Below are 11382 nucleotides of genomic sequence, written 5' to 3'. Positions count from 1 at the left end.
AAACCCAAAATCTCTATAAATGTTCATTAAAACTTATAAAATTTAATAAAAAAAATGAAATTTGATCTTCTTCTTCTTCTTTTTTTTTTTTTTTGCCAAAGAGATTTCAGTTTAAAGTTACAATACTGTATATAGGTGACATTTTACGCCAGCTCTTGGGGCAGAGAGGAGTCCTGTTTATAAGGCCTTTCTATTTTACATATCCTCTCCTTCCGCCCAGGAGGGCTCTGCCGCATACGTGCTCTGCCAGACCCTCGGTCAATCCAGGAAGCACTTAAGCTTGATACCTCTCTTTGTGTTCTGTTCATTGGAGCTGGAGGTACTGGAACAGCATTGTATGTCATGCCTCTGGCATTATTTAATCCAGATGTCTCTTGCGACAGAAAGAATAACCCAGAACCATGAAACAAACTAGGCCCCAGTGATCAATACAAGTTTTACTCGATGGATGTGGATTACAGCAAACTAAAGAAAATAGGCCCTGACTTCTAAATGAAATTCTTTTGTAAAAAGCCACTTGGAATGAAGGTCTTCCAGAAGCCATCCGCACAATTTCTCACTTAAGATGCGTTTCTTCCCTAAATGCACGAAATCACATCAGTGTATCATGTTGGAATTTCCGCTGAGTAATAAATAATATAAAACTTAAAAATAAGAATACTGTGTGTATATATATTACAAGCATGCATCTTTTCTATCTTTTCACAGTGGTTATGTGGAATCCACAAACACTGATGATACTGATAAACCCTTTGGAGACCTCACATCTCTAGCCAAGACTCGAACCTTTAAACCCTTGTATACAATCACAAATCAGTAAGTTACATTCACATATCCACAGATATTTCCTCTATTTTCTTAAGGATGAAACATAATTGACTTTACAATAAATGTGTAAAAGAATGGCAGGCTACTGAAAGGAATTACAAAGAAGGATTTCTGTTGGTGAAAGAAGTATAGGTGGTAACCAAGGAGATTACATTTCAGAGACTGACTGACCTGGGGACCTTGGCCAAGTCTTGGTAAGTTCAATTCCTTTATCTGAAACCTGTGAAGGAAAATACCACCAATCAAAATTACATTGAATGAGGCCTATAATGTTTGTAAAGCATGTGAAGCACAATTAACTAGTAATTGAAAATGGTTAAAGTTGATGAAACTTGGATTCTTTTTTCCAAAAAGTAACACAAGTCTTTAGATAATGAGTATCTTGCTTGTCATAACACTGCACTGGTTAGTTAGCAGGTATAGTCCCACAGCCCTGACAGATGTTCATTGTTAGAGGTAATAGACAAGATGGACATTCATTACCTAAGATTGATGAAGGACCATTTGTTGTTATTGTTATGTTCCATTGAGTAAGCGCTAACCATCCAGAGGGTTACAGAGGCTGCAAATTACACGGGAGGAGATTGCTCATCTTTCTCTCAAGAAGCAGTATGGAAATTTGAACTGCCTTCCTTTGGGTTGGAAGCACAACTCCTTACCACGAAGCTACCTACCTGGACTCCCTCATATATGCATTTCATATTTGTTGATTCACTATAGCTGTCTTTTAACCTCAGTTTTGCCAAAGGGGAAACTGAGGCTCAGAAAGGTGAGATAGCTTTCCTAGTACTCATAGGGCATACTCAAATTCAAAAGTTCTGGGTCTTCTTCATTATTCTGAGTATACTAAAATTATGACTATCACCAGCAATATCTATAATGACTGACATACTTTATAATTTCTATGCATGATAATAGCATGGATCTTGATAAATTGTAAATGTTAATTAATTTGTACTTTTAAAAAGGATGAGAAGGAAGAGAGAGGAGAGGGGAAAAATAATTACGAAGTAAGTTAGAGAAAGGGAAAACAATATACAATAAGGTTTGAATTGATAATTTAATTAACTATTTTGATAAATTGTAATTAATGTTATAAAATAAAATGTGTATGAGTCATTGAATGAAAATCTGGTATAATTTGTGAAATGTCACTCAAAACAAAAAAATAAGAAACAAACAATAAAACCACCAAAAATCTAATTATAAATGTGACTCAAACTAGTTAAATTTTACATTAGTTATCTTTCTATTGAAAAACTGTATCAATTGTTAAGTATGATAATATGTCCAACAGAGTTTTTTTTTAATTTTTCTATATTCTCTTATTTTAATGACTCTCCAGTTCTTTTTATTATGTCAGAACACAGAATGGTTGTTGTTCTTGTTGTTGTTAAGTGTCGTTGAGTTGAGTAGGACTCATAGCAACCCTATGAACAAAAGATGTGAACCCTATTCTATAACTATCATCATTTCTCTAATGTTCATAGAGTTTCCAAAGGCCTGTTCTTTAAGAGTGAATGCCCATCCTGCTTCCAAGCCTACCTTAATCTGAGAGCTCTAGCAAACCCAGTCCACAGAAACCTCAAATTATTTTAGACAGCAAACTGAGAGAACCACTAAGAACAGTGTTCTTCCCAAATCCAATTAAAATCGGCCTTTGGGCCCAACAGTCTTTTAAATACAAAGGCCCACCCTCCTGGTCCTTATTGACTTAACAAGAGGCTACTAGCCCACAGCTGATTGCTGACTAAATCCAGGCGACCAATCAGCTTACACATGATTGTCAAGGACATGAAAAATGAAAATGAGGCCCTCAGTTTGGAAGATACTCAAAATATAACTGGAGAAGGCCAGCCTCCTCAGATGACTCAAAGTAGAGCCTACAGTTCTGAATTTCTCATTTGTTTTATCTGCATCTGAAACAACCAATGTTTCAGATGCTGTCAACATTTTGAAGGGACATATGGAAAGAGTAGAAGAGAAGGAACACAGAACCATAAAATAGAGGTTAGAATTCTCAACAATTATCTACCAGAACAAAAAGCAGAACCAAAAAGAAGAAAGACTAAGAATAATGTGGGTGAGAATCAAGAGAAATAATATGCTCATAATTGGAATGCCAGAATAGGTAGATGCAAGTAAAAGCACCAAGAAAGTTGTGGAAGAACTACAAGAAGAAGCTTTCCAGGCATACTGAAAAATGACAGAATATATATTCAAGAAACTGAGTGAACACCATATAGAATAGACCCCAAAAGAAAAACACCAAGGCATATCAGAGTCAAATGTACCAGACTCGAAGATAAAGAGAGAACTCTAAAAGCAGTTAGGGAGAAACAAAAAGTAACCTGTAAGAGAAAGCAAATAAGTTTATGGGCCAATTTCTTAGCAGTAACCATGTGGGCAAGAACACAGTGGAATGACATATATAAACACCCAGACAATACAACAGCCAACCAAGAATAATGTACCAGAAAAACTGCCCATCAAATATGAAAGAGGGATCAAGACATTCTCAGAAAAATGGAACCTAAGGGAATTTTTTAAAACAATAGTAGTGTTGCAGGAAATACTGAGAGAAGTCCTTCTTTCAGAGATGCCACAGAAAGCGGGATGGGCCAAAGTAACCAGAAACAACACCAAAAAGAACATAATGGCAGCAAAAAAACCCTGGACACTCAGAATGTGAGTGGTTTAGATGCACCAGTGAAGAGAAAAAGAATAGTACATTGGATGAAAAATCAAAACTCTTCAGTATGCTGTCTACAAAAACACACCTGAAAAGTGAAGATAAAGAAAAACTAAAAATAAAAGGGTGGAAAAAATATACCAAGTTAATGATAACAAGAAAACAGCAGGAGTAATGATATTAATCACTGATAAAATAGATTCCAGCACAAAAACCATCACAAAGGAAAAAGGAAGGTAACTATATAATGCATAAAGGGTCAATTGAACAAAACCATTATAAATATCTATGCATCAAATGATAGTGCTGCAAAGTATACAAAGAAAACATTAATAAAACTGAAAAAAAGAAATAGATAACACCAAAATAGTAGTAGGAGACTTCAATACACCACTCTCAAGAAAAGATAAAACTACCAGAAAGAAACCCAACAAAGATGCTGAAGAAGTAACCACACAATAAGCCAACTCAATCTCATAACCATACACAGACTAATGCACCCCTCAAAAGCACAGAATATCTTTTTCTCCAATGTACATGGAACATTCACCAGAATAGATAACCATTTCGGTCACAAGGCAAGCATCAATAAATTACAAAACCGTAGAAAATATACAAAGTATCTTTTCAGACCACAGTACTACAAAATTAGAAATTAATAACAAGAGAATAAAAGAGAAGAAATCATACATTTGGAAGCTGAACAACACCTTGCTTGAACATGAGTGAGTACTAGAAGAAATAAAAAATTAAGTTAAAAATTTGTTTCTTGAAACAAATGACAATGAAAACACAACTTACCAAAATTTATGGGAAATAGCCAAAGCAATAATTAGAGGTCAATTTATTGCAATGGGCAAACACATCAAAAGGCAAGGAAAAAAAATCATAATTGATTCTTTAATCCAACATCTCAAAAAGTTGAAAAAGAATGGCAAGAAAACCCAAAACCCTCTAAAAAAAGGAATTATAAAAATTAGAGCAGACATAAATGAAATAGAAAATAGAAAAAGAATTGAAACCATCAATAAGACCAGGAGTTGATTCTTCAAAAAGATCAGTAAAATCAACAAACCAGTAGCAAAACTAGCAAAGGAAAAGAAAGAAATGACACAAATAATCTGAATAAGAGGTGAAAGGGACAATGTCACAACAGAACCAACTGAAATAAAAAAAGTTAACAATGGAATATTATGAGAAACTAAGAATCAACTAAAATAAAAAAGTTAACAATGGAATATTATGAGAAACTATACTCAAACAAATATAAAAGCCTAGATGTAATGGACAAATACTTAGAAATTCACAAACTACGTAAACTGAAACAGGCCAAAGTAGAAAACCTGAACAGCCCCTTTACAAAAGAAGAAATTGAACAGGTAATAAAACAACTTACAGCAAAAAGAGAAAGCCCTGAACAAGATGATTTTACTAGTAAGTTTTATCAAACATTCAGAAAAGAACTGTCACCAATTCTACATAAAGTATTTCCTAAAATAGAAAAATATGGAATTTTCCAGTCTCATTCTATGAAGCAGGAATATCCTTGAATTTAAAATCAGATAAAGACACCACAAAAAATACGCAACTATAAGGCAATATCTGAAAACTATAGGCTGATATCTGAACATAGATAAAAAAATCCGCAATAAAATCCTGGCCAAAAGAATCCAATTGTACATTAAAAAAAAAATCACTATGACCAAGCTGGATTCATAGTAAGTATGCAAGGATGGTTCAAAATAAGGAAAAAAAAATCAGTGTAATTCATCATATTGACAAAGCAAAGAACAAGAACCACCCGATCCTATCAATTGATGCAGAAAAGGCTTTTGACAAAAATCCAACACCCTTTCTTGATTAAAACACTCAACAAAATAGGGATAAAGGGGAATTTCCTCAAACTAGTAAAAAGTATATATGCAAACCCAAGAGCCAACATCATTCTCAAGGGAGAGAATTGTTCCCTCTTTGAACAAAAGCTAGGCAAGGATGTTCGCTATCACCTTTTCTATGAAATATTATATTGGACTCCTTAGAGATAACAATACAGAAGAGAAATAAGAGGTATCCAAATTCTGAAAAATGAGGTAAAATTAACTCTATATGCAGAAGATATGATACTAAGAAAATCCTAAAGAAGCAATGAGGAAACTATTAGACATAGTTGGCCAACTCTGGATAAGTGGCAAAATACAATCAACATACAAAAATCAATTAGATTTCTGTACTTGACCAACTCAGGAAAAGTGCCAAAATATCATAAACATACAAAAATCAATTGAATTTCTGTACAGTGACAAAGAAAATACAGAAATGGAGCTAAGAAAAACAATACCCATTACAATAGTTAACTACAAGATTAAATACTTGGGAGTAAATCTAACTAGAAACACAAAAGATCTATTCAAAGAAAATTTAAAAAAAAAAACCACACCACATTACTACAAGAAATAAAAAGACAGGATAGAATAGTCATGGATAGGAAGACTCATTAATGTGAATATGACAATTTTACAAGTCAATCTACACGTCCAATGTAATCCAAATGCAAATACCAATTCCATTCTTCAATAAGATGGGAAAAGCAAATTTCCAATTTCATCTGGAATGGAAAAAGACCCCGAATAAGTAAAGCACTGTTGAAAAACAGAAACAAGGTAGGAAGCATCTCACTTCCTGATCTCAAACCCTACTACACAGCCATGATGGTCAAGACAGTGTGGTACTGGTACAGTGACAGACACACTGATAAATGGAATAGAATTGAGAGCCCAGTAATCAGCTCATCTACCTATGGTCAACTGATATTTGACAAGGAGATTAAATCAGGTAAGTGGGGAAATGAAAGCCTCATTAACTAAAGTTATGTTGTTGTTATGTGCCGTCAAGTCGTTTGCGACTCATAGCAACCCTATGTACAACAGCCCTAAACCCTGCTCTACCCTGTGCCAATCTCATCGCCTCTGACACACCCATTCCGATTACCCCAGTCACTGAATCAATCCACCTCATAGAGGGTCTTCCCCTCCTGCGCTGTCCCTCTACTCTACCCAGCATGATGTCCCTCTCTAAAGACCTGTCTCTCCTTACAACATGTCCAAAGTATGTCAGACGAAGCCCCAGAATCCTTGCCTCCAATGAGCAGCCTGGTTTAACCCTCTCTAGGGTGAATCTGTTTTCTTGGCAGTTCATGGTACATTCAGTACTCTTCTCCAGCACCGCGGCTCAAAGGCGTCAATTCTCCTTCTATCCTCCCTAGTAATTGTCCAACTCTCTGATATATTACAAGTGATTGCAAAAACCATGGCCTGTATCAGGCGCACCTTAGTCTCCAGAGAGACACTGTTACTCTTGAGTACTTTAGAGAGGTCCCTAACAGCAGACTTTCCCATCGCAATACGTTTTTTGATTTCCTGGCTACTGGTGCCAAGAGTGTTGACTGTGGAGCTGAGCAAACTAAAGCTGTGAACAATCTCAAGCTCTTCACCATCCAACCTGATGCTACCGATTGGTCCGGTGGTGAGAATTTTTATCTTCTTGACATTGAGCCTCAGTCCATATTGAAAGCTGCAGTCCTTAACCCTCTGCAGTAAGTGCATGAGGTCCTTCTCAGTTTCAGCGAGCAGGGTTGTGTCATCTGCATAATGCAGATTGTTGATAGATCATCCACCAGTCCTAATGCCACGTTTCTCCTCATAGAGCCCAGACTCTCGGATAATCTGCTCTGCATACAGGATGAAAAGGTATGGAGATAGGACACATCCCTGACGTACACCCTTAGTGTTGGTAAAATTGAAGGACTATCTGTAGAAAATTCAAGCAAGACTCACACCTCACATCATACACAAACCAAATTAAAAGTGGATCAAGAACCTGGGAGTAAAACCTAGGACCATAAACTTAATCAGAGAAAATCTTGAAAGAACTCTAGAAGCCCCAATCCGCAATATGAAGTCTTCCAAGCATCTTGAAAAAACCTACAGCCAGGAGAGAATGAAATAGATGAATGAGACCTTCTAAGAATTAAATCCCTATGCACAACAAAATATTTCTACAACAGGGTTAAAAAGAAAAGTCACAGACTGGAAAAATATTTCATAATAACATGTATGATGTTGTTGTTGTTGTTGTTGTTCTTATTGTTGATTGCTGTTGAGTTGGGCATGACTCAGCGGCCCTATAAACAAAAGACCTGGAACCTTTCTATAACTGTCATCATTTTTTCCAAGTTCATAGAGTTTCCACAGGCCACATGTGGTTTAGGAAGTGGATGCCTCTCCTGCTTCCCCTCCTGTCTTCAACTGGTTCAACTGGGATCTCCACCAAACACTGCCCAGGATGGGCAGCCATTATGGCATTTGACACCGCCCCCCCAATGACATAACGTTCAGCATCACAGCAAACCCAGATTATCTCAGTACAGTGAATTTACAGAAGGCAGTACAACTTAGAAGACTGTTTCTCCAAAATATAGTAACACTAGGCCTGAGGGCCCAACCAACTATTAAATACAAGGGTCCTCGGCGGGATCTTTTTGACTCTAAACAATAGATTTTGGTATGTTGTATTTTAATTTTCATTTGTTTGGAGGAACTTTTTAATTTCATTCTTTATAACCCAATCATGTTCTATCTGATAGTTATTTAGCTTCCACATGGTTGGTTTTGTAAGTTTTACACTCCTGTCATTAATTTCTAGTTTTATGGCATTGTGATCTAAGAATATACTTTGTATTATTTGTAATATACTTTGTATTCAATATTTTTGAATTTGTTAAGGCTGACTTTGTGTCCTAATATGTAATCAATTTTGGAGACTATACCATGTGCACTTGATAAGAAAATGAATTGAATTTTAGTTGGGTGTAATATCCTGAATATACCCACAAGGTTGAATTGGCTGGTTATATATAGTTTAGGTCTTCTGCATCTTTGTTGAGTTTCTTTTGTGTTGAATTATCCTTTGGTGATAGTGGTGTGATGAAATCTCCTGCAACTGTTGTGGTGATGTCTATTTCTTTCTTCATTTCTGTTAACCATTGTTTTATATATTTTGCAGGTCTATCATTTGGTAGATAAATGTTGACCAAGGTTATGTCTTCTTGATCTATTATGCATTTAATTGATGTCATGTACCTCCTTCTCTTATGGTGGTTTTCATTCTAAAATATATTTTATCAGATATTAATATTGCCACTTATACATTTTTGAACTTGTAATTTGTTTAGCATATTTTTCAAGCCTTTGATTTTGGGTCTGTCTTTTCTTCTTTTCTTAGATGTCTCTTATAGACAATATATTGATGTGATTTGTTTTTTATCCATTCTGCTTCTCTTTTTCTCTTAATAGGTGCATTTAAACAAGAGGCTTAAATAAAAAAAATTTAAAAAGTCAAACAAACAAGAAAACATTCCACACAACCCCAAACCAAAGCAAGAGCACCCAACTAAAAGAGTCCAGCCAAAGTCACCCAGTCTCCAAAATTAAGAGAAGGGCCTGGCTTTAAATACAAGGCCCTCCACTAAGTCTTGTTGACTCTATATAAGGGGTTAACTAAAAAAAAAACAAACAAAAAAAACACCCAAAATTTAAAAAAAAAAATTCCACATGACCAAGAGTGCCCAACTTAGAGTCCATCTTCATCACCTAGTTTCCAAAATGGAAACAAGGGCTTGGCTTTAAATATAAAGGTTCTCCATGAGATTTGGTTGACTTTAAACAAGAGCCTTAAGCAAAAACAAACAAGCAAAAACCCTCAAACATTCCACAGGACTCTCAAACAAAACAAGAACATGCAACTTACAGAGTCTAGTCTCAGCCACCCCGTCTCCAAAATTAAGACAAAGGCCTAGCTTTAAGTACAAATGCCCTCTACAAGGTCTTGTTGATTCTAAACTAGAAGCTTAAATAAAAATCCAACCAAACATTCCACATGACCCTCAACCAAGACAACACCCTACTTAAAGAGTCCAGCCAAGTCATCAGGCTCCAAAATGGAGAGAAGTGGATGGTTTAAATACAAGGGCCCTCCACCTGCTCTTTTTGACTCTAAAGAAGAAGCTTAAATAAAAAACAACCAAATATTCCGCACTAATCTGAACCAAAATCAGAGTGCCCAAAGGGGACTCAAATCTAAAATTTATATACTACTCCAGCACCTCAATAAGAAAAAGGTAAACAATCTAATCAGAAAATGGACACAGGATATAAACAGACACTTCACCAAAGTAATTCAGATGACGAAGTAACAAATGAAGAAATGTTCAAAATCCCCAGCTCTCAGAGACATGCAATCACCCAGGCAGATATACGCACACCCATATTTATTGCAGCTTTGTTCACAAGAGCAAAGAGTTGGAAATAGCCCGTCAACAAACGAATGGATAGAGAACTCTGGTATATTCACACAATGGAATACTACGCTGAATTGAAAAAATAAGGAACTCATGCAATAGTATTCAAAATGGGTGACCCTGGAGGACCTTATACTTAGTGAAATAAATATCTCAGTCACAAAAAGACAAATACTGCATAGTGCCACTGTTGTAGAATGGAACTGACATCAGGATTGGGGTAAGACTGAGAAAAAATGGATAAATTATGTAAACGGCATTGAAACAGTTTGGGAAGATAACAGTTTAAAAGCGGTTTATAATTGGGTATTATGATTATGACAAGAGTCCAGAGTGAAGGTTACATAGTGGAGGGTACTTGGGGCAGTGTTGGGGGTGGTTGGGAGGGATTGTATACCAATGAAGAAATTTTTCTTTAGCTTTTCAAAGAGAAGAGTGAACCGGGTGGGGAGGGGTGGGCAGGGAGAAAAATGCAACAATGAATGAATGGAAATACAAAATCTTTGTAAATGTTCATTAAAGTTAATAAAATAATTTTTTTAAAAAAAGAAAATAAAGCACTACAGATAAAACAAACAAATAAACAAGCAAACAAACAAAACCCCAATTCTAACATAATATCTCACCCCAGTAACAATAGCAAAATTTGTCAGAGTAGCAAAAACAAATGCTGGTGAGGTTGTGGAGAAATTTGAGTTCTTATTCACTGCTGGTAAGTGTGTAGAATAGTGTAACCATGGTGGAAGGTGGTATGATGCTTTCTCAAAAAGTTACAAGTAGAAATACCATTTGACCTAAGAATTCCACTACTAGGATTATTCCCTAAAAAAACTGGAGATGCCACTCAAACAGATATATGTACACTCATATTTATTGCTGCATTATTCACAATAACAAAGAGATAAAAGCAACTCAAGTCCCATCAGTGAATGAATGGATAGAAAAACTGGTGTAGTCACACAATGGAATACTACACAAGAATGAAAAACAAGGAATTCATAACATGTTACACAACATGGCTAACTCTAGAGGACGTTATGATGGTGGAATCTCAGCATGAAATGATATATACAGCATAACACCATTGTTAAAAGATAGGACTGATAAGGGGAGCTCTGGTGGCCTAGTAGCAAGGAGCTGCAACTACAATCCCAGAGGCAAACGGTTTGAATCCACCAGATGCTTTGCCGGGGAAGGAGGGACAATCTCCTCCTGTACCAGTCAGATCTGATTTGACGGTACACGCACACAAAAATAATAAAATTTAAAAAAAAGACTGTAAAATGTTATTAGAAAAATAGGACTGATATGGGGATTGGGGAAAACCAAGAAAAGAGAGGATGATTAATGAATACTGCTTTGGAACAGATGACGGAAAGAACTGTTTAAAAAGAGTATATGATTCCATGTTATTTATATGACAACAGGGCAGAATAAAAGGTGCATAGCCAAATGGAGAGAGGTTCAAGGGGAGGGATGAAACTTCATAACAATAAATGAACTTTTT

The 11382-nt window shown here is 35.9% G+C and overlaps 1 protein-coding gene across 1 annotated transcript in view; it reads left to right on the top strand.

Annotated features, from left to right (window-relative positions):
- The window catches only part of LOC102869060 (chromosome unknown open reading frame, human C7orf72), a 64563-nt gene extending 63743 nt beyond the window's left edge, over positions 1–820 (top strand). Inside the window, 1 exon segment of the mRNA XM_006903741.1 lies at positions 709–820. Coding sequence (XP_006903803.1) covers positions 709–820 — 112 coding nt within the window.
- The last annotated feature ends 10562 nt before the right edge of the window (positions 821–11382 follow it).

The sequence above is a fragment of the Elephantulus edwardii genome, unplaced genomic scaffold (genome assembly GCF_000299155.1).
Source record: "Elephantulus edwardii isolate Elephantulus edwardi_28Jun2011 unplaced genomic scaffold, EleEdw1.0 scaffold00518, whole genome shotgun sequence".
In the NCBI taxonomy this organism is placed as follows: domain Eukaryota; kingdom Metazoa; phylum Chordata; class Mammalia; order Macroscelidea; family Macroscelididae; genus Elephantulus; species Elephantulus edwardii.
The sequence above is the reverse complement of the archived record's forward strand: the minus strand, read 5'-3'. Positions and strand labels throughout refer to the sequence as shown.